At 40.4% G+C, this 24526-nt stretch overlaps 1 protein-coding gene across 1 annotated transcript in view; it reads left to right on the forward strand.

The window, feature by feature from the left end:
* LOC100461820 (vomeronasal type-2 receptor 1-like) overlaps positions 1-17883 on the forward strand; it is a 41008-nt gene extending 23125 nt beyond the window's left edge. The window contains 6 exon segments of the mRNA XM_054551162.2: positions 230-462; positions 6523-6814; positions 9054-9246; positions 12120-12217; positions 14085-14217; positions 16901-17883. Coding sequence (XP_054407137.2) covers positions 230-462; positions 6523-6814; positions 9054-9246; positions 12120-12217; positions 14085-14217; positions 16901-17883 — 1932 coding nt within the window.
* Positions 17884-24526: the final 6643 nt, after the last annotated feature.

Raw genomic sequence — 24526 nt, forward strand, 5'->3', positions numbered from 1 at the left:
TCTTTTCAAAAGGATTGCTTAGCTCCTAGTCCAGATCCATACATTGCAAGCGAGTGTGAGGCTCTCTGATTGATTGAGACATGACAATTATGTAGCAAATAGCAGCAAACGGAGTCCCCCGGGATGAGGCACAGTCACTGTAAAGCTCTATCAAGGTGCCTCATTAAAACTTGTATAATTTCAACACTGGTCACTTCCCGCAAACTCACCTTATTAAAATGGCCGCCAGAGGAAATGCTTGGTTCTAGAATTTCTTGCATTTTTATGGGCTGAATTGGGCTCTGAAGCCAAAGAAGAGAAAGAAGAAGAACAGACCTGCCGGTTGCTGGGCAAGTTTGATTTGAATGGGTATGTAGATGCCGAAAACCATTCCCTTGTTATTGGAGGACTGTTTCCTATTGACTCCAGGACCATCCCAGCAAATGAGTCTATTTTGGAGCCAGTATCAGCAAAATGTGAAGGGTAAGCCATTCTTTAACTTTCTTTTTACATCAGTTGCAGGTGGTGGGTGTAGGGGGTTAGAGTCTGGAACTGGCACCTGTGATACTAGCCTGGACTCCGACCCTATCTCTTTGATGCAGGATAGGTACTTCCTGTTACTAGGCCTCGGTTTCCCTTAGGTGGACATTCTAGGATTATTTAGAAACTGGAAAAGCTTGGTCTCAAGTGGGTCATTTTCCACTTCTGTATTTGAGACAGAAAAAAAGGTGGATTTTATATGATGCAGAACCTTGCTCCTCAGAGGGTGGTCTGTGGGCCAGCAGCATCAGTTTCACCCAAGACTGTTAGAAATGTAAAATCTCAGGCTACATTCTCAGACCTGTTGAATCAGAATCTGCATTTGGACAAGACCTCCTGGTGATTCATGTACACATTAAGATCTGAGAAGCCCTAATGCAGAATTGCAGTGTTGCAGGTTTATTATTAATTGTTACAGGCTAAACTCTCATCAAGTGAAAATACACAGTGTGGGAACACTAACTTATTTCTGAGCTACTGTTAATGGCAAGATTCTTTCCGCTGCTGTGAGGGTTCTGCCCTGCACTCCCCTAACTCCAAGTTGTCATGTAAAGAAATGGGAACCATGACTGATAATCAGAATTTGCTAGTAATCAATTATAATAAAGGCAAACATATGTTAGATCACCCCCCAACTTCAGCTATAAAAAGAACACTAGAAATTAAAAATTAAACATTTATCCACCATTCTACTCACATAACAAACCAGATCTTTTCATTTTCCTATATGCTTTCTTAGCTCTTTATACAAATGCATCCATAATTTGTGCATAGTTGTGACCACAGCACAGACACAATTTTATATTTAGCATTTTATATTGTGTAGGAAGCATTTCCGTGATGCTGCATGGCTATTATAATTGTAAATGCATATTGTAAAAAAATTTAAATAATTTCTTACACATTAAATCTTTGCTAATTACAACTACAGTCCTTTGATTATCTTTTATGCTCCATACTTGAGATATCATTAGTGGATGGAACAACCATAATCTTGTTGGCAGAAAGGATTGTAATCAGTCTCTACTTATCTTTTTCCTAGATCTTTTAATTCTTTTCTTACTGTGAAGCAAAAAGAAGAAAGATGAGAAAGGCTTTTGTTTACAGCTACATTATGGTAGACTCAGTTCATTATTTATCACAGTTTTTCTCTTCTTTGATCCTTAATAACATAAAATGAAAACTTAAAGTTTGACAAAATATATGCACTAATATTCATAAACAGAATAATTTAATTTGTTACCTGTTCTGCATTGGAACTTCTGAAGGTTATTTTCCTAGAGGGTTAAATGGAAAAGCCAATACACATGTTTTAAAATTAAACTCCACTCCTCCTCATTAAAAATAATTTGACATATACATTGTGGTTGCAATAGTGATGAGAAGTAACTACATCCCATTCTGAAAATAATTCATTTATCAGGAATATTTTGGGATTTGCATAATCAATGCCATCAGGATTTGAGTGGCCACTGCTTGGCTTTACAATATGCATTTGATATATGTGTACGTGAAAGAAAATACAATGTGCTTTTAATAAGTTAATAAGTGATATAAGACAAACCTACCTAATACAGGTATGTAAAACAAATAATAGTTGCAGGAGTTAGAAATTGTGAAAACAGGCAAAGTACCAAATTTCTAAGCTGTGACTTCTTGTTTATTGTCAGGAAGAAGTGGAGAGTAAGATACAGGAGAGCACTAAGAGTCAGCACCACAGCCTTTAAGCTGGCTTTTAGTGCTAAAAATTCTACAGTTTATTGGCAAGTGACCAGGGCAGACAGTGACTACTAGTTATTCACCCAAAAGGATGAGTTATTTTTCAGTTGGTCCTTCTCGCTATAAGGGAATGGAAATGTGGGGAAGGTGGACAGTGAGAGGAGGACAGGACATTTTTGAAGAGAATTTAGGGAGACAGCTTGCCTGATGAACTACCATGGTGGAAGACCAGAAGAGTCAGAGAATAGTACAAGAGGCAGAGGCATTTGGAATGACAGACAAGAAAGTGGTAAGCGCTAAGAGTTGCGAAAGAGAAAGATAAAAAGGCATTGTATGGAAACAATGAGAAGATTTACCTTCTTCAGAAATCTGTAAAGAGTTGCCTCTGCTTTCTCTCATCTTTTGAGAGATCACATATAAAGTTTTTCTCTTGAAAATATAACAAGAAAGGAAATGGAAGGATGCCAGTTTGTCCCATAGGATGGGGGCCAGGAATGGATACAGCTTCAATATTCTCCCAGAAGTGGATATCTGGGAGCAGGAAACAGAAAAGGTCGACAGTGAGGCCAGAGAGTCAGCAGGGCCCATGGAGATGAGGGCCTGAGCTCAGAACCTGCCACAGAGAGGTATAAGTAAGGTGATTTCAACCTCTTCATAAAATTGTGAGAAAATAAGCAATAGCATTTATTTATTTCATGTATTTGTTATTTGGTTTTCTTGACACTCTGGACATTAAGAAAATAAAATAATAATTTGGATCTGGGCCTGTTTTTCTGGGATGAAGCTCTTGAGAAGAGAATGTTTCTTCAGTGCTAACTCATTCTTAGGTACAGAAGACATCCCATTTAATCTTAAAAACAGCTGGTTGAAGATGTTATATCCATATTTCAGATGAGGAAACCAAGGCTCAAAAAAGTTAAATGGCTTACACAAGGTCACATGGAAAGCATAAGGCAGAGTTGTGGTTTTATTTCAGGCTCTCAGAATCAGCCAAGTGTTTTGCATGTCCACCTTAAGAATATTTTCCAAACGGATAAATTCTCCTTGAAAAAAAGATTCTGGGTTCGGATAAAATTGGGTAACTACCAAGACATCATAAAACATTTAGTATATGACAAGCATTGTGAATGTCTAAGAAAGGGCTAAGCATGCAGCACTTCCCAAATTTATTTGATATCAGAACTCTTCATTTGGGGAACTCTACACTGCCCCACATTGCCTCACGTATAGAAAGTTGGTTTAGTTGGTGCATGTGCAGGTGCAATGAGCTGTACAGAGGAGGTAGGTAGTAGAAGGAGTAAAGCAAGTTATCTTTACAATAGACAGGAGTTATGGGGTATATCAGAGCTCTTTGGGACACAAAGAGCACCTGCCATCGGGATTCCATCACAACAGAAGAGAAGGAGTGGAAGATGAGGTAGCGGTTGGGCTGGGCCTGAAGCTCTGCAGGGCAGATTTCACAAAAGGATGAACGAAGCTGAGTGGTCTTCCATTTCTAAATTTTTTATTAAAAAATAGCTTCTATTTCTTTGCTGAAACTTGTATTTTTACATTTGCTTTAAGAGGGTTTTCCCTCACCTTATGGAACAGTGTTGTAATAGCTGCTTCAAAGTCTATGTCTGATCATTCTGCAGCCCAGTCATCTTGGGGTTGGTGTCTACTGATTGCCTCATCTCTTAAGAGTGGTTGCATGTGGTCCGGGCAATCTAAAAAGCCAGATCCTGGTCCTCAATGTGGATCCGTTATGCAAGGCATTGTGTGTATTCTGCTTGTCTCCCAGCTTGATTTGTCTGAAACCCAAATTGCTCATCTTTATAAGACTCAAATGTTCTTCAGCATTTTAATCAATCCATTCTAAATATGTGTTATGAATATCAAAAACATTTCATGTCTTAAAAGTTTTTGATATAGTTCTTCAAAATTAGAGCCTATATAATTCATTTTCACATATAGGAGTCAACAGTTTCCTCCCATCTGTACCTTAGTGTTTTCCGAGCCTCTCTACTCCTCCACGAGATGCAGCTTCTCCAGTGGGAGAGTTCTCATGGGAGGCCTGGCCTACAAGGTACTTAGAAGCCAGGCTGGGCCTAAGCTGATAATTTCACTTTGGCATTGTTAACCTTCACCTATAACTGATCTAGAAATTCAAATTGGAGTTTGGAGAAATTTCATTCTGAAACCCACAATTTTAACAATATGTTAACTTTGACTGGCCATAAAAGTATGGCCAGACTTTAACTATAACTTTAACTGGTCTTAAATATGGCCAGAGAGGAAGACTTGCTATTATTTTGAAAATGTTGCTTAGAAAAGAGAAAGGCAGTAAAATGGAAGGAGGAAGGGAATATTTTAATTTTGTTTTCATTAATCTAAACAAAGGTAGGAGATAGAGAAATTTCCTGAGGAAAAAAATGTAAGCATTGTATAATAATACTGTGAATATCATAATGGAAATCAATGAATCAAAGAAAAATTACCCCAAATTCCAAGTAATTATCTTGTGCTCATTTAAAAAAATTTCTCTGTTAATCCTTATCCAAATGTTAGTATACTTTATACATGTAGTTTTAATTATAGTATGGAAACAACTTTACATACTGCACGTTTCACAATATTATACATATACTGCTGTGTAATTTCTCTAATAGTTTTAAAATAATGAAAAATGTTTCCATCATGTAAGTTCTTTCCAGTTTTTCAATATTATAAATAATTCTGTAATGAACAGTTGGGGCATATTACTTTTTCCTTTCGGAAAAACAGTTTGTTCAAATAAATTTTCATGGATGGAGGAATTACAGCCAGTGCGTATTTTTCTAGTTCTTGAAACGTATTGCTATTCTAATTTAAAAATGATATTGCTATATTTATTTCAAAAATGTATATTGCCATTAGTGTAAATTTGGAAACTAAGTATCTTAGGATGATAAAGCCCTTCATGTTCTGGCACCTTCTGGTTTTCCAGTTTCCCCTTTCATTGTGCCACAGCCACTCCCACCCTGACTCTTCCAAACATACTGGTCTTTGCATTCCTTGAATGTGTCATGTTCTCTTGTTGTAACGCCTTCGGGCATGCTGTTTGCAGGACTCTTCCCCTGTTCTTCTGTCATCCTTTAAGCCTCAGCTTGGCTGTTAATTCCTTCAGAGCTGGGTGCCCCTTCTTTGTATTTCATAGCTCCCAGGTTTAACCCATCACTGTTTTTATAATTTTGTGCTGAAATTGCTTGGCTACTTTTCTATTTCTTTGCTTAGACAATGCTGTGTTTATCTTGTTCCTGACTGTATTTACAGTGTCTATCACCAGAGGAACTCAATAACTACATATTAAATGAAAAACAAAACAAAACTAATAACCCAATTAAAGAAACATGGAGAAAAATTCCACCCTGCCAAGAGGGCTATTTGCTATCACATATTAAATTTAAAAAGTACTTATGGAATAGAAGACATAGAGTTAGATACTATAGCCACAGAAGATAGTAAGGAAAGAAAGTCTTGGGGAAATTGCTCTCAAATAGGTTAAGATTTGGTTAACACTGGGAAGATAGAGTTTGCAATTAAATGTTAAATGTTTTTTTTTAATGGAGAAGGAATTAAAAAGCAAATGTGGTGATGGACTGCAAGAGAAATACATTCCCCTTTTAGTGGCTAGGAAATGGAAAGGGGGAGGTATTTTATTTATGGTTATATCTAGGAGTGGTAGGAAAAAGACATTTTCAATTAAAAACCTCTTAATGTTAACAATGAAATCACGGATAGAAAAATTATTGTAATTGGAGTCATAGTATATATAAATTTTATGTACTGCTTTTAGGTACTTCTAGCATAAGTATTTCCTTGTATTTACATATTTTTTATAATTATAATTAATGTCCAGAAAAAAGCAAAAGAAGGTAAGTAGGAGAGAGAGAGGAGACTCATATGACACCAGGGACTTCCAATTAATGGGGAAAATGTATTGAGGGATCATTGGAGGCCCTGTTTGGTGAATAGAATTATGAATATAAGAATATTTTTGTGAAAAGATATAGGAGTTTAAAGAGATTATAGCATATGAAAGATATACAGAGCAAGAAAACATCCAAAAATTGTACTTTTCAGCCCAAATCAATCAACGATGAATATGATTCATACTTGAATCTTTCAAGTTTGTAATATCATTTAAGAAAAACTAACATACTCAGAAAAGTGAGGTGCCCACTGATGTTCTGGCAAAATGCTTCAAAAGCTGCTTTTCCCCTCAAAGACCCACCTAATCACCTACAAAGTCTATTTCTTTTTCAGGTTTAACTTTCGGAGAGTCCTCTGGATGAAAGCCATGATCCACATGATCCAGGAGATTAATAAGAGGAGGGATATTTTGCCCAACATCACTTTGGGCTATCAGATCTTTGATACCTGTTTTACCATCTCCAAATCAGTGGAAGCAGTCTTGATATTTCTTACAGGGCAGGAAGAAAACAGGCCCAATTTTAGAAACAGCACTGGAGCATTTCCGGCAGGAATTGTTGGAGCAGGTGGGTCATTCTTATCAGTTGCTGCTTCAAGAATTCTAGGGTTATATTATTTGCCTCAGGTATCTCCGATTACTGTGCTGGGTACTAACTTAAAAAAAACAACACAACCATGCTTGTGGAAACTGCAGCAGATAGCAAGGTGCTCAGGTGAGGCTGAGTTAAGTTGCAGAGACAAACAGGGATGGTGGTGATGCTGCTGTCCCTAATTACTATGTTCAGTCAGGCCTTAGCAAGTGTGAATTGATGTCTACTTAGAGGCGATTTGAGACTCTTCTACATCCCTTGGCATGCTACTTTAATTTTTGGCTTGAGATTGTGACCCAGTGATTTGTATGTTGACAACTCACTAGTCATAATACTCTATAGCACTGTGTGGAGCACAGTGTAGGTGATCAATAAATATGTGTTGGTTGGTCAATGGATGGTATTAGAAACTCACTTTGTTTCTTGCTTATATTAATGCTTATTATTCATGACCGTTATGATTCATGCACTAACATGCTGGAACGGGCCTGGGAATTATGCAAGATGGCTAGGGTTTTGAGGATGCTAACTTTACAGGTTATTTTAAATTCGGAGACAATGACACATTTCAACATAAGAAGAGATAATTTTAGGAAAAATTGATTATTAAGGAAATATAAATACAGCTCTATCATTATTTCTAAGGATGGATCATTAAAGTATCAGTTGTCATGACTTATTAATGTGAATGATGATAAGCTTATTTGTGTTGCTGAAGTAATGAGAGAATTTGAAATAATTGTATAAAGTAGCATTTCCAGAGTATTTCTTATAAAGCTGCAAATACGGATGTAGAGGGAACAGGAAAGTACTGAGAAATAGAACCAAGAAGAGAGGTTGGGTGACACAACTGACACCTTAGGTGTGGGCTTCGTGCAACTCAAACTGCTGCTGCTGTGAGCTCTGTCTTCCAGGCACTGGCTAGAAACCTCTAGACAGGTTTTCTCATTAAATGCTTGCAGTAAATATCCAACAAAGGTAAAAGAAATCTGTATGATGAACATTTTCACATTTGTTATCTCATTGAATATATTGAGCAATCTTAAAATGTAGATATCATTACCCTGATTTCACTTATAGGGAATCTGAGGTTCAGAAGGTTTAAGTAACTTCTCTAAGATCTTACAGTGATAAAATATATATCCAGAATTAGGTATCAGGTGTCTCTGCTTCTTAAATAAGATTATTTCCTACATAGGGCTTCCAATGTTGCTGCCTGCATGGTTCCAAAGAAGAATGTAAACTTTAGCCATTGGAGTGAAAATAGGGGTAGAGGAAAACAGGAAATAAGAATATTCTGGTACTTATAAAGAAATTGACAATCTTGTGCTTTGGAATTATAATATGGGCAATCCTACTGAAGGTGGTGTGTTAATATTATATCATGAGATGGGAATGTGATGGGATAGGGAAAGATTGTCCATATGTTCTTAACTGTAGGGTCAGTGAGGTTGAGGGTAAGCTATAGTGGAAATGCATATAAAGTGGTAAGGAATTCATGATCACTTGACCTCTATTCTTAAGTTCCTACTATTGGAAAATACATACAGAGATCACTGGCAAAATGGGAAAAAAGTGTCTCTTCATTTATCTAGACAAATGCCTACAAAATTAGGGCTTCTATCTCTGTTGGATGACAGGGCTTAGATGCGAGCCTGAAGTGGTGCTTTCTACTACCTTTCTCAAGTTAAGTCTTGGGATCTACATACTCATCAGTTTTTCTCCTGGCAGAGAAAAACAAGGAAAGAAAAGTGGTGATAGGAGGGAGGGAAGGGAGGTGGAAGATGGGGGGCGGGGGTGGAGAGAGAGAAGAATTGGGCTTGCCAAATGGATTGTGGGTCTACTCACTCCATCATCCATGTGGATGAAAAGTAAAATCTGAGGAAGAGCCTGGATGGCTTGATTCACTCCCCTCGTCTGTGGGGTGCATAGAGGAAAAAGCAAATGGCCTCCTTTTCACTGCTGTGATCCCACTTGTGAAAAGTAGGGCATTGAATGTCTTATTAATAATCAGCTCCTCCGACTCCTGTGGGGCGTGGGGAAGTGGATTTGAAGGAGTCCATAGGGAGGCCCAAAGTGTTCCCTCCAACACTCCACACTCCCATCCACCGAGCAAGGAAAGGATCAGAAATCCTTTTGTCTAAAGAAAGATGTGAAAATAAAGGGAGAAGAACTGTTAAGTTCCCTCCCTCCCCAATAAAAATATTCTGAAAATGTGTAATTTGAGATTTGGCTATTGCTTTCTAATAACTGCATGAATATTTTCAATTGTAGGTGGGCTATGCCTCTACCCGCGTGATTCTTAGTGACAAATACCAGTTTCCACCTTATCTTTGTGTAATAGCCAGCGATAAGATCCAGTCGAAGGCCATGGTAAAACGTATCTAACACTTTCACTTTCTCACTATGTCGCCCAGGCTGGAGTGCAGGGGTGCCATCCTGGCTTATGGCAACCTCCGCCTCACAGGTTCAAGCAATCCTCCTACCTCAGCCTCCTGAGTAGCTGGGATTACAGGTGTGTGCCACCATGCCGGACTAATTTTTGTATTTTTAGTAGAGACAGGGTTTCACCATGTTGCCCAGGCTGGTCTTGAATTCCTGGCCTCAAATTATCTGTCTGCTTCGGCCTCCCAAAGTGCTGGGATTACAGGTGTGAGCCACTGTGCCTGGCCCAGTATTATAGAGCTTTGGATAATCCAGTTCCATGTTTACTTCCAGATAAACTGTAGAGTTACAGTAAAGCAATAGGGTAGTGAAAAAGAATTGGCAATTTCATCTTCCATGTGAATCTCAGAATGGAAGAACCAGGAAAAGTGAGAGAAGTGAAAGTGATGTCAGCATAGCCAGAGAATGCTTTTTGTTTGCTGACACAGTACTTTCTTTTGGAGGAAAGGGTGTCTTTTTTCCATCTTGTTTATTTTTCATGTACCTTCCCTCTTGAGCTCAGATCTGAGATCCCCAATCAGTCTTCCAAATCATGCTGGGAAAGCATCTAAAAATAAGTGAAAAAAACCCTCAAGATTTCTGAGTTCCTATGCTGTACCAGACACCTATGAGATCTTTATCTGTCAGACTATTCCTCTCTGCTTTCTATGTGTAGCAATAAACATCTATAGACTTATATATGCTCACAAAAGAATACAGACATGCACACATACACAGTAGTTTATTGGTCTATCTTTAAGAAGCACTTGAATATATTTTGGCTAGATGTAAAAATAGCCACTTGTCAGTGTTTACCACTGTAGGGGCCAGAGCTCTCTGCAGCATTTTATGCCTTTGATCCAGAACCTGCTCTGCCCAATACGGTAGTGCCTAACCACAGATAGCTTTTTTTTTTTTTTTTTTTTTTTTTGAGACGGAGTCTTGCTCTGTCGCCAGGCTGGAGTGCAGTGGCATGATCTTGGCTCACTGCCACCTCTGCCTCCTGGGTTCAGGTGATTCTCCTGCATCAGCCTCCCAAGTAGCTGGGACTATAGGCGTGCATCACCACGCTCAGCTAATTTTTGTATTTTTAGTAGAGACGGGATTTCACCATGTTAGCCAGGATGGTGTTGGTCTCTTAACCTTGTGATCCACCTGCCTCAGCCTCCCAAAGTGCTGGGATTACAGGCGTGAGCCACCACGTCTAGTCACAGATAGTTTTAAAATGCAAATTAATTAAGATAAAATAAAAGGAAAATTCAGCTCTTAGTCACATTAACTACATTTCAAGTGTTCAATATCCACATGTAGTTAGGGGCTATCATATAGAACAACAGAGATATGTAACACTTCTGTCATTGCAGAAAGGACAGAGCTGCCCTAAGTCTAGGCTATAAGCATCTTATGTGGCCCAGAGCTCTCTCTGAATGGTGAGCTACTTGATGAATGGACTTGAGACTTCACTTTTGTATTCCTTTTGGTAGGTATATAGTAGGTCCCCAATATACTGTTTTACATGAAAAAGAAGATGTTGGCCGGGCGCGGTGGCTCACGCCTGTAATCCCAGCACTTTGGGAGGCCGAGGAGGGCAGATCACAAGGTCAGGAGATTGAGACCATCCTGGCTAACATGGTAAAACCCCATCTCTACTAAAAAATACAAAAAATTAGCTGGGCGTGGTGGCAGGCGCCTGTAGTCCCAGCTGCTCGGGAGGCTGAGGCAGGAGAACGGTGTGAACTCGGGAGGCAGAGCTTGCAGTGAGCCAAGATCGCGCCACTGCACTCCAGTCTGGGCGACAGAGCGAGACTCCGTCTCAAAAAAAAAAAAAGAAACATAAGATGTTATTCTTTGCATATACATGGTTCAAAGAATGCTTGCTCTACTGAAAATTGACAGAAAAATAGTAAAATCTAATAGTAGATTTTTCTTTTAATAATCTTCATTAGGGTATAGTATTTTTCTTATCTTCTACATTAAACTTGGGATTAGGTTTGCATAATGAAATTGCTTCAAATGTAATTCAATACAAATTTACTAAGCATCTACTATAAATCCAACTCTGGGTTAAACATTGCAAAAATAAGGCCACTGCCCCTAATTAACTGAGCAAATATTTGTTGAGAACAGTAGCATATGTGCATAGGAACTGAGGATACGTCAGTGTGCAAAACAGAACAAGCCCCGACCTAATGGGATCAACATTTCAGTGGAAGGAAGTAAGCAACAAACAAGACAAATAGAGACATTATACTGTATCTTAAAGGATGTTAATGTCAGGGAGAAACAAATAGTAGGACTGAGATAGGGAGTGCTGGGGGTGTGTTGCACTGAAATTCCATATAGTGTGGTCAGGTCAGGGAAGGCCTTGCTAGGGTGACATTTGAACAGAAATTCAAACGAAAGTGTGTTCATGCATTATCTAGGGGAAGAATATTTCCGGCAGAGGGAACAGCAACTTCTAAACCCTGAGGCATGCGTGCTTGGCACTTTGGAGGAACAGTAAAGAAGTCAATGTGGCTGGAAACAGTGAAAGAGAGGGAGAGCAGGAAACGAGGTGAGAGAGGTTAGAGAGGGACAGATCATGCAGGGCCCTGTTGGCTTTTGAAGGACTTTGGCTTTTATACTGAGTGAGAAAGGAAAGCTTGAAAATCTTGACAGAGGAGGGCCATGATCTGACTCAGGTATCATTCTGTTTGCCATATTGCAAATCGGCCAAAGGAGTAGGGTGGAGGGGCAAGAACAGAACCAAGGAGACTGTTAAAAGACCATAAAATCATCCAAAATAATGAAGGTAGCTTGGCCCAGGACAGATGTGATGGAGGTGGCAAAAAATCATTAGATTCTGGATATCTTATAGGTAGAAGACATCAAATTTGCTGATGGATTGGACCTGGAAGTGTTACATCAAACAATTAGAGGACAATACAAATAATGATTTAAGTCATAATGGTAAACTGAGTCTGGCGGTTGGTGAGAAGGTGGACTTGAGTGGAAGAGAGGGTCCATACAGGCAAGTAATATCAGGTTGGAGATGATGGATAGGAATGGTGGTGTTGATGACAGAAATGAGGAATAGGGTTTATGGGATAGTTTTGGACGTGTTGAACTTGAGGTGATGGTGGAATCTTAATGTAGGAACATATTGGAAGTTTAGAATATGGAATTAAATAGAGATCAGGTGGGAAAGGTTAGTGTTAGAGATCAAGATTTGGGAGTACTTCTATAGAGATACTGGTTGAAGACAAGAGAATGAAGGACCTGCTTTACAGTAAGAGAGAAAACCAGAGGACCAAGGACCAAACCCAGGACCCAAGGGAAGCCAAGGTAGCTTGCATTTCAAGGAGGGGCTGATCAAAAGTGTCAAGTGTTGAAGAAAGCTGAAGGAAAATGTGGCCAGAGGAAAATCTCTCAGACATGGCAACAAGAGTTTTAGTGAGTTGAGTGGGTTGGCAGCTAGATCACAGAGGTTGAGAAGGGAAGGAATACTGAGAAATGGAACAAAAAGGTATCAGCTCATTGTTAATGATACTAATAGGCCAGGCGCAGTGGCTCATGCCTGTAATCCCAGCACTTTGGGAGGCCGAGGCAGGCGGATCACAAGGTCAGGAGATCGAGACCATCTTGGCTAACATGGTGAAACCCCGTTTCTACTAAAAATACAAAAAATTAGCTAGGTGTGGTGGCGGGCGCCTGTAGTCCCAGCTACTCGGGAGGCTGAGGCAGGAGAATGGCATGAACCCGGGAGGCGGAGCTTGCAGTGAGCCGAGATGGCGCCATTGCACTCCAGCCCGGGTGACAGAGGAAAAAAAATGATAATAATAATAATAATCATAAGGGAATATTGAGAGCTCTTTCCAGAAGACTGGATCAGGGTAAGGAATTCTAGTTCATTCTGTGATGATTTTATTGTTCATCTTTCAGAATTTGAGAATGCCTTGCTATCACTCCTTCCTGTAATAGCTACTCCTTAAAGTGCATTTAAAATATGATTTTACAGATATATATGTATAAAACATATAAGAAGCTTATCTATTGTGTATACATACTTCTGTAATGTTATGTACTATAACCTAGCTCAGAGATTGGTAATATTTTCTATGTTATTTAATTCAGATTTACTCTGGAAAACTCAACATATGAAAATTCTGATTTCTAAAATAAATATAAATGTAATCATGCATCTTCCAAAATGATTCTTTGCCTAATGGAAAAGCATTTTATTTCTTAAACAGGAAACTCCCTAATGGATTAAGAAATAAACTATTTACAAACCTTGCATTTATTCTGGGTTTCAAGGTGCACATCCATGTAGAATGTAAAAGGAGGCCTGTGTTTACTACTGAGATTTTGAAATTCATTTAGCAAGAAAATATTTCAATGCTATGCCTTGTCTGCTTTTCCTTTTGCCCTCCCCATTTTTCTGATAAAGCAGATCTTTCATTGTTCTTTTCTACTGACCCTTCATGACACAGCTTTGATTTTAAGACTATTTTGGGATGACCTTGCAGAGGGAAAATATTTTTTAGGCTTTCAAGATGATTCTTGGAATCATAGGTCCTTCACAAGCAGGAACAGACCTGTCAAATGATCTCATCCCCAGAGTCCTGTAGGCATGGAGCCTGGTCTGGATCCCCAGAGTTAGAAAGAAGAGGCTTAGAATTAGCTTTGCATTTCTAGAATCAACAAGGAGACTCTCCTTTAGCAAAATTCTTCTCTAGGTTCTCCATGTTGTTATTTTCTTTGTTCATTATCTTCACTCAGGCATCCTGGGTTTCCCAGGAAATCGCAAAGCTTCCATGGAAATTCAAATGGAAACTTTCTCAGCCTCATGAGTACTAGAGAAAAAGGGCTTTGTCAGTACATCATGTTTGTCTTTGCTAGCTTCCCCATTCAGTGTGTACTGATGTGTGTCCTCCTGGGACTTGGAAGGGGATTGGTTCGGGGGAACTAATATGCTGCTTTGACTCCATCCCATGTGCTGATGGACATGTGTCACAGAAACCAGGATGAGATGGTAATTTCTTCATTGATATGAGGATGCTATTAGATCAAACATGTTTTTGCAAAGAAGGCCTAAGGAGCCTTCTTTATAAATAGGTATGAATAACTTATAATAAAAATAATTAAAATACATCAAATTATTGGATGTTTTGTGCACTGTGAAAAAAACATAGTATTGTGTTTCAGTTCTAAAGCTTCTACAGTTGGGAAAATACCTACAACCTCGAAGTTAATAGAGGAAAATGCAAAATAAAATATATGAAATGTGAAATATGAGTAGGATTCATAAAAAATATTTAAAATTATTTGTTTCTGAAATAAATTAAATGCTAGTTATATTCATAATTGGAAGACAGGGGACTTATAGTACTATGTTTTATTTAATTAGCTCTAATTTGGAGTTATAAGATCTAAAATTTCATCTCTAAAGGCAATTAGCTTAAGGTCATAAGTACTCAAAGTTTGTAGGACATATGATTTCTGTAACTACTGCTCTATGAAATCTTCACTATGGCCTGCCAAATTGCTGCTCTTTATGACCAGAATTTTGATTGGGTTTAGTGTGCTCGGTCTTGTGAAACATGTTGGAGCAGGTTTATTTTTATCTCTACCTTCTGTTAAAGATAACACAAAGTGTACTTGTCTTTTGTCAAATGGCCCTCAAAAGCAATTCTTTATAAAAGAATTTTGAGGGCTGGGCGCAGTGGCTCACGCCTGTAATCCCAGCACTTCGGGAGGCCGAGGCGGGCAGATTACGAGGTCAGGAGATCAAGACCATCCTGGCTAACACGGTGAAACCCCGTTCTCTACTAAAAAAATACAAAAAATTACTGGGCACGGTGGCAGGTGCCTGTGGTCCCAGCTACTCGGGAGGCTGAGGCAGAAGAATGGCGTGAACCCGGGAGGCGGAGCTTGCTGTGAGCTGAGATCGCGCCAGGGCACTCCAGCCTGGGCGACAGAGCGAGACTCCGTCTCGGAAAAAAAAGAAAAACAAAAAAAAGAATTTTGAAAATGTATCATTTTCCCAAAATGGAAAACAAGAACTATGTAACCTGAACAACTCCTTGGACCCTACACAGCCCAGTCTCTGCATAGAGTAACATCAAGGGAAGTCCAGTACAGCAGTCAAAAGTGATTAAACAGGAATTGCAATCTTTCCTGCATCTTTCAAAGACATTAAAGAGATCAATTTCAGTCTACTATAAACTCATATCAAATAACCTTTTCTTATGTTCTGACATTCTCCCTTAGAGCCTCCACCCAGCTAAATGCTCCAAACCTTCTCAGTGTCAAGCACCACGTAGGTTCTACTCCTTTTCCTTCCCCTTACCCATCTTCTTCTCTTTCTCCTTTACTCCTTCTCCTCCTCCTCCCCCTCCTTCTTCTCCCCCTCCTCCTCTTCCCTTCCTCCTAGTTCTTCCTCCTCCCCCTCCTCCTCCCCTTCCTCCTCCCTCCTCCTCCTCCTTCTTCCTCTCCTTCTTGTCTTCCTCCTCCTCCTTCTTTCTTCTTCTTCTCTTTCTTCTTCTCCTCCTGCTCCTTCTTCTTCCTCGTCCTCCTCCTCCTTCTTCTTTTTCTTCTTCTCCTCCTTCTCCTTCTTCCTTGTCCTCCTCCTCCCTCCTCCTCCCCCCTCCTTCTTCTTCCTTCTTCTCTTTCTTCCTCCTTCCTCCTCCTCCTCCCACCTCCTGCTTCCTCCTCCTCCTTCTTCTTATTCTTCTTTCTTCTCCTCCTCCTTCTTCTTCTTCCTCATTTTCTTCTTCTTCCTCCTCTTTCTCCCCCTTCTCCTCCACTGCTGCTGCTTCTTTTCCCTTCCCTTCCCTTCCCTTCCTTTCCCTCCCCTCCCCTCTGAGTCGGAGTCTTGCACTGTCGCCCAGGCTGGAGTGCAGTGGCACCATCTTGGCTCACTGCAAACTCAGCCTCCTGGGCCCAAGTAATCCTCCTACCTCAGCCTCCCAAGTAACTGGGACTATAGGCATGCACTATCACTCCCGGCTGATTTTTTGTATTATTTGGCAGAGACAAGGTTTTGCCATGTTGCCGAGGCTGGTCTCGAACTCCTGGGCTCAAGTGATCCACCCACCTCAGCCTCCCAAAATGCTGGGATTACAGGCCTGGGCCACTGTGCCCAGCCTTGTTTTCCTTCTTATCCTCAGTTACTCTCTACCTATTCCTTCAAATCTGCATCTGGAGGGTGAAGAGGGGAAAAGCTCTGAGTAAGCAAAGACAAAATTCTCTTTCATAAGGGTGATATTGAATGAAAGAAAACATTTGTATTTTAATCAACCTTATTCCTGTTACAATTCTCTCCATTGTTTTGCCTCAGTAACTTTAATTTTTTTACATTTTTTTTTTTCATTTGTGGATTGTTCTTGGGTTTATGAGGGTACATACCACTCTTCTCAATTAGCTAACTGGAGTAGTAAGAAAGAAGCTTATTACTGGAAAAGGCCAATGCAGAAAAGCCTGAAACTGAGAAGGGAAACTGACTTTCCAAAACTGAAAATAATTCTCAATCTGTAATATTATCTTTACACTCTAAGGTCATTTTATCACTATTTCTTTTGAGATATTATACATATTCTATATAAAGGGATTTTCAACAAGTCCCCACTCTAGAACTATGAGGGCTCTGGGATATTCACAGTGGAAGGGGACAATTGGATTTCTTTACAGTCAATTCTCTGCTCTTCGTTCAATAGGTGAAAGGGAGTGTGAACAATGTAGTGAATACTATTGGTCAAATGCACAAAAGAGTGAGTGTGTGCTGAAAGAGGTGGAATACCTCACTTATGATGAGGCCCTGGGATTCACACTTGTCATTCTTTCTGTCTTTGGGGCATTTGTGGTCTTGGCAGTCACAGCTGTGTATGTGATACACAGCCACACTCCCCTGATGAATGGCAATGACCGGCAGCTGAGCTTTCTCATTCAGGTTTCTCTGATCATCACGCTGCTGTCGTCCATGCTTTTCATTGACAAGCCACACAACTGGTCCTGCATGGCCGGCCAGGTCACTCTGGCACTGGGCTTTTCTCTTTGCCTCTCTTGCCTTCTTGGAAAGACTAGTTCACTGTTTTTAGCCTACAGAATTTCCAAATCCAAAGCTCAACTTACATCCACGCGCCCCCTTTATCGGAAGATCATTGTGCTCATCTCTGTTCTAGTGCAGATTGGCATATATACAGCCTACTTGGTATTGGAACCTCCCATGGTGTACAAGAACATGGAACCTCAAAATACAAAGATCATTCTGGGATGCAATGAAGTTTCCATAGAGTTTTTGTACTCAATGTTTGGATTTGATGCCTTCCTAGACTTGCTACGCTTTCTTACAACTTTTGTGGCTCGCCAGTTACCAGATAATTACTATGAAGGAAAATGCATCACCTTTGGGATGCTTGTCTTTTTCATCATCTGGATCTCTTTTGTCCCTGCTTATTTGAGCACCAAAGGCAAGTTCAAAGTGGCTGTGGAAATATTTGCAATCTTGGCATCCAGCTATGGCTTGTTGGGTTGTATATTTGCTCCTAAGTGCCTCATTATTTTGCTGAGGCCACAGAGGAACACCAATGAAATTGTTGGTGGAAGAGTCTCCACCACAGATAATTGCATCCAACTGACCTCAGCTTCTGTGAGCAGTGAGCTTAACAATACCACAGTGTCAACTGTTCTGGATGACTAGAGTTTTGATTTACATGTGTCCTTTGAAGCTGCAATGATGATGTGGTTCAACATTCCCTTTCAGGATACTCCTACAGCAGCTGCCTAATACTCTCAGGTAACATTGAGGATTTGGGTTCTGGTGGTGTAGTCTTAGCATGGTACATCAAATCTTGTACTGTAAGATACCATTTAGCATGAACCAGAATACCTTTTACAATTGAAAAACTATTTTATTCAAACACTTCAAAATACTTTGGTGTAAGGACTATGTAGTAGAGGATATAGTAGGAACCAGTTATCTAAAATGATAGATAAGGCTGGGTGTGGTGGCTCACGCCTGTAATCCCATCACTTTGGGACACCAAGGTGGATGGATCACTTGAGGTCAGGAGTTCAAGGCCAGCCTGGGCAACATGGTGAAACCCTGTCTCTACTAAAAATACAAAAATTAGCAAGGAGTGGTAGTGCATCCCTGTAGTCCCAGATACTTAGGAGGCTGAGGTGAGAGGATCACTTAAACCTGGGAGGTGGAAGTTGCAGTGAGCCGAGATCGCACCACTGCACTCCAGCCTGGGAGACAGAGAGAGAGACATCATCTCAATTAAAAAAAAAAAAGACAAAAAATTTAGCTCTTGAATGTTCTTGTTCTTATATCATGGATGTCTGATCTAGAAATTTACCTAAAACAAAATCACTTAGTGGGGACCAAGAGAGACATTTTGTTCTACATTCTGTTAATGTATCTCTGAAATACACAGCTTTTCTCTGATTGAGGTAAGAATTATAGCCCATGGAGCAGGGGGTTTGGAAGATAATTTATGTTTCAAAGGACTCTGTGACATACAGAGAATATTGAAGGAATTGCGATGTCAACAAAACTCAGTTATTTTCTTGAACACATATGGAAGTAGACAAGTTTCTCCCAGAGAGAAGGCAAGTCTACAAATCTATCTGCTACAGATTTTCCTGGGGGAGAATATGTGGTAAAGTACCTGAGTTTTAAAACATCCTTCTGCTTGAAAAAGAAAAACAAAGGGAATTAAGAGTCGGCAAAGCAATTATTAAGTAGATTAGATAGCGGAGACATGAACAGCAAAAAAACAGATGTTTACCTATGACATGCATTGTATTACAATGCAAGATTTTTTTAGGATAAATTGAGTGATAGATACTTGCCCTCTAATTACGTAGAGTTACCTGGAATTTAATTTCCATGTGAAAATGTTATAAAATATTTCCAGTCTTTTTCTAGATATGAAACTTTGAAAATGACCTATATACATTTATGTGTATATGAATATGTGTGGAAAAACAAAATTTATAGAAATGCTGATAAATAAAAAATGCATGTTTATATTTAACTCTAGAAGTCTGACAGGATCAGAAAGAACTCTCTCTTCAAGATAACTTGATGCTTGTGAATTTCAGTTAAGAAATCTGGGCAGAGATTCCTGGAGGCTCATGGGAGCAGAAAGTGAAAGTGTGATGACTAGTTTAGCAGAACAAGTCTGTTGGGAACTTATTTACTGATTTTTTTTTTAAAAGAATGATCATTCTAGACCAGACAAAGGGAATGAGCTTCCTGTAATTTAAATAGTGAGTTTACCTCAAGGTTCAGCAAAGCTTAAAATGATCCCTTTATTGAAGAGCCAGTGGTAGTTCCAGGACTTTCTGGGCAAGCATCTATTCACACATCCATCTCCCAACACTTCTACAGCCCTTAGAATTGTTAGAGGAGAGCCTATATCACAGCATGAAGAATGGGGAAACTGCTTTCTTTGGCCCTTCATTTGACACAGGGAGGAACACTGGAAAAGAAAGAACGCTTTGTCAAAGTATGGGGCAATAGGAAAATGAGAATCCGTGAGTTAATTTCTTATTCAGGTATACATTCAGCTTGAGTATTCTCAATGATTTACCTTGAGATTATAAACAAAAGCTAAAAGATGGCTCGTGTCTAGTGACTTGGTTTACTTTTGTCTTCAAAATATTTTAATATCAGGGTAATCCTCTTCTTTTCTGAGTTGTTGATTATTGAACATATGGTCTCTAAAAAGATAATTCCAGAAGTCCATTTGGGTAATATCAAAGACTCCATTATCTCATTTCATTTAGCATGGCTTAGTAATACTGTCTTGCCAGACTTGTGTTCTTTGCATTTTTTTTTTTTTGATCAGCAATAGGTTTGGGAAATTAGAGAAAATAAATGTCATTGAAAACAAAATATCAACTGAACTTGCATGTTTAACGTTAATATTTACTTACACAACTTTACAATTCTAAGATACAATTTTCATCAAAATAGCTTGAAGTTATCACTTGTTGATTTGGTACTCATGTATTGTTATAGAAACTGGCTTATGGCAGTTAAAATGAATAATATTGTCAAAGGATGATGGTCTAATTTGTATTATTGTTTTATTCTTTGTAATTAATTACTTATTAAAATATTTCCCATAAATGGAAAAATATTTTCTCTTTGGATGAATGCATCATGTAAAAGTCATTTCTAGTGAACAAACAACGATAGAAATCTCTATTGGCACATGTTGCTTTGTAAGAGAATCTCATTTAGAAGTTGCTAGTGACACTCCCTGCTGTGGATGAGCACTTGCTGGCAACTACATACTGGGCCTTGGGGAGCAGCTCAGAATTAGTTTCAGGTGTTGCATCAAAATTATGTAGTTGCTGGCTTGGGGAGTAGTATAAAGATTAACTGCTTGGAAAAAAAAAAAGGATACTTTATTCAGGGCTGACATACACACATGCAGGATTGAGCTCTTTTTGGTAAACGAGATGTTTACCAGGGCTGCTCAAACCCACCCCATAAGATTAATTCTTTGCATTAAGGCAAAGATATTTCCTGATAGAAAGTGAATATACTTTCAAAAATGATAAGATATTCCCATTGCCAGGTTAATTTCCTTAAAACTCTGCTCTGATCTCATCTCTTCTCTGCTCATCAACTCCCAGTGGTTTTCCACTATCTACAGCGTGAGTTTAGCTGTCATAGTCTGACATTCAAAACTCTCAAAACACTTTTCCATTTTCTATGTTCAACAGTTGTCACCTGCCACCTTCCTGCCCATATCCTTTTAACACAATTCAACTGCACTCCTGCAATTTCTGAAACTCACCTCTTATTTTTTAGATTTCACGCTAGTCACATGGTTCCCTTTTTCCTCGAATGCTCTAATAGCACTTCATCCCTTCCTGCCTCTCTCCCTCCCTCATTCCTTTCCCTCTCTGCTTTCGCCCTTCCCTCCTTAAGGGCTTGATGTACACCAGACTCAAAGTTAGACATAGAAAATACACAAAGATGAGACATTGTTCCCCATCTCCAGGTGCTTGCCATCTTTTGGGGTGATAGGTAATAAACCAATTACACTATGATGTGATAAAGCTGTGATTGTGGTAGCATAGAGGAAAGGCAGGGCGAGTTAAGATCAAGGAAGGCTTCCTAGGTGAGGTGTCACTTGAACAAATTCCAGAAGGACAAGAAAGAACTAGCCATATTGAGAGGTGACAGCATGCTGGCAGCCCTGCAGCCCTGGCTCGCTCTCGGCGCCTCCTCGGCCTTGGCGCCCACTCTGGCCATGCTTGAGGAGCCCTTCAGCCCACCGCCGCACTGTGGGAGGCCCTTTCTGGGCTGGCCAAGGCCGGAGCCGGCTCCCACAGCTTGGGGGGAGGTGTGGAGGCAGAGGGGCGGGTGGGAACCGGGGCCGCGCGCTGCGCTTGCGGGCCAGCGCGAGTTCCGGGTGGGCGTGGGCTCGGCGGGCCCCGCACTCGGAGCGGCCTGCCGGCCCCTCCGCCCCCGGCAGTGAGGGGCTTAGCACCTGGGCCAGCAGCTGCTGTGCTCGATTTCTCGCCGGGCCTTAGCTGCCTCCCCGCGGGGCAAGGCTGGGGACCTGCAGCCCACCATGCCTGAGCCTCCCCAACCCTGCCGTGGGCTCCTGCGTGGCCCGAGCCTCCCTGACGAGCGCCGCCCCCTGCTCCACGGCGCCCAGTCCCATCGACCACCCAAGGGCTGAGGAGTGCATGCGCACAGCAGGCAGCTCCACCTGTGGCCCCGGTGCGAGATCCTCTGAGTGAAGCCAGCTGGGCGCCTGAGTCTGGTGGGGGTCTTGGAGAACCTTTATGTCTAGCTAAGGGATTGTAAATACACCAATCGGCACTCAGTGTCTAGCTCAAGGTTTGCGAATGCACCAATCAGCACCCTGTGTCTAGCTCAGGGTTTGTGAATGCACCAATTGACACTCTGTATCTAGCTACTCTGGTGGGGACTTAGAGAACCTTTGTGTCCACACTCTGTATCTAGCTAATCTAGTGGGGAGGTGGAGAACTTTTGTGTCTAGCTCAGGGATTGTAAGTGCACCAATCAACACCCTGTCAAAATGGACCAATCAGCTGTCTGTAAAACAGACCAATAGGCTCTCTGTAAAATGGACCAATCAGCAGGATGTGGGTGGGGCCAGATAAGAGAATAAAAGCAGGCTGGCCGAACCAGCAGTGGCAACGCCCTGGGGGGTCCCATATCGTTACTGTGGCAGTGTTGTTCTTTTGCTACTGCTCACTCTGGGTCCGCACTGCCTTTATGAGGTGTAACAGCCACTGCAAAGGTCTGCAGCTTCACTCCTGAAGCCAGCGAGACCACAAACCCACTGGGAGGAACTAACAACTCCAGACGTGCTGCCTTAAGAGCCTTAACACTCACCACGAAGGTCTGCAGCTTCACTCCTGAGCCACCGAGACCACAAACCCACCAGAAGGAAGAAACTCTGAACGCATCCGAACGTCAGAAGGAACAACCTCTGGCCATGCCGCCTTTAAGAACTGTAACACTCACCGGGAGGGTCCAAGGCTTCATTCTTGAAGTCAGCGAGACCAAGAACCCACCAATTCCGGACACAATATGAAAGAAGCCTAACTAATGTTTGCACTCTACCTAACCTACTACTTGGAGCATGGTAAGTGTCAGCTTCCCATCCTCTTTTGTTTGTTTTGGGATTTTTTTTTTTTTTGGTTTGTTTTTTGTTTCTCCCTTTTTTAAAAAATGAAGCATTGTAGGACTTTATCTGTGATTCTTGGATGTCACTGACCATTTTCTGCTGCATACTAGGATTATCTACTTTCATGTCCTGGGTCTACCTCTACATTATAAATTATTTCGTGAAGGGAACTTGAAATCTATTTAGGTATGCATCTATCTATCTATCTATCGTCTGTCCATCTTTCTTTGTGGCCTTTTCGTATAGAATGTAACTTGTACTTAATTGGCACCTAATCTTTTTATATGAAAAAATTTTAAACCTTTATTTTTAGGTTCAGGGGCATGCGTGCAGGTTTGTTATATAGATAAACTCATGTTGCAGGGGCTTGTTGTACAGATTATTTCATCACCCAGGTACTAAGCCTAGTACACAATAGTTACTTTTTCTGCTCTTCTCCCTCCTTTCACCCTCCACCTTCAAGGAGGCCCCAGTGTCTTGTTCTCTTATTTTTGTCCATGAGTTCTCATCATTTACCTCCCACTTGTAAGTAAGAGCATGCAGTATTTGGTTTTCTGTTCCTGTGTTAATTTGCTAAGAGTAATGGCCTCCAACTCCATCCATGTTCCTGCAAAAGACATGATCTAGTTTTTTATGGCTACATAGTAGTCAGTGGCATATATGTACCACATTTTCTTTATCCAGTCTATCATTGATGGGCATTTAGGTTGATTCCATGTCTTTGCTATTGTGAGTAGTGATGCAATAAACATACGCATGCACATGTCTTTGTTATGGAATGATTTATATTCCTTTGGGTATATACCCAGTAATGGGATTGCTGAGTTGAATGGTAGTCCTCTTTTTAGCTCTTTAAGGAATTGCCACACTGCTTTCCGCAATGGTTAAACTAACTTATACTCCCACCAACAGTGTGTGTTTCCTTTTCTCTGCAACTTTGCCAGCATCTGTTATTATATTTTATTAACTTTTAAGTCAGGGGTACATATGTAGGTTTGTTATATAGGTAAACTTGTGTCATGGGGGTTTGTTGTACAGATTACTTTGTCACCCAGGTGTTAAGCCTAGCACCCATTAGTTATTTTTCCTGATCCTCTCACTCCTCCTACCCTTCACTCTCCAACAGGCCCTGGTGTGTGTTGTTCTCCTCTATATGTCCATGTATTCTCATCATTTACTCTCGCTTATAAGTGAGAACATATATTATTTGGTTTTCTGTTCTTGTGTCAGTTTGTTGAGGATAATGGCCTCCAACTCCATTCATGTTCCTGCAAAAGACATGATCTTGTTCTTTTTTAGGGCTGCATACTATTCCACAGTATATATGTACCACTTTTTTTAATCCAATCTGTCATTGATGGACTTTTAGGTTAATTCCATGTCTTTGCTATTGTAAATAGTGTGTAATTAACACATGAATGCATCTGTCTTTATAATAGAACAATTTATTTTCCTTTGGGTGTATACCCAGTAATGGATTGCTGGGTCAAATAGCATTTCTATTTTTAGGTCTTGGATGATTTGCCACAGTGTTTTCCACAATGGCTGAACTAATTTACACTCACACCAACAGTGTATAAACATTCCTTTTTTATTTTTTGACTTTTAAATAGTAGCTATTCTGATTGGTGTGAGATGGTATCCCATTGTGGT

This window comes from Pongo abelii, chromosome 2 (assembly GCF_028885655.2).
Source record: "Pongo abelii isolate AG06213 chromosome 2, NHGRI_mPonAbe1-v2.0_pri, whole genome shotgun sequence".
Classification (NCBI taxonomy): domain Eukaryota; kingdom Metazoa; phylum Chordata; class Mammalia; order Primates; family Hominidae; genus Pongo; species Pongo abelii.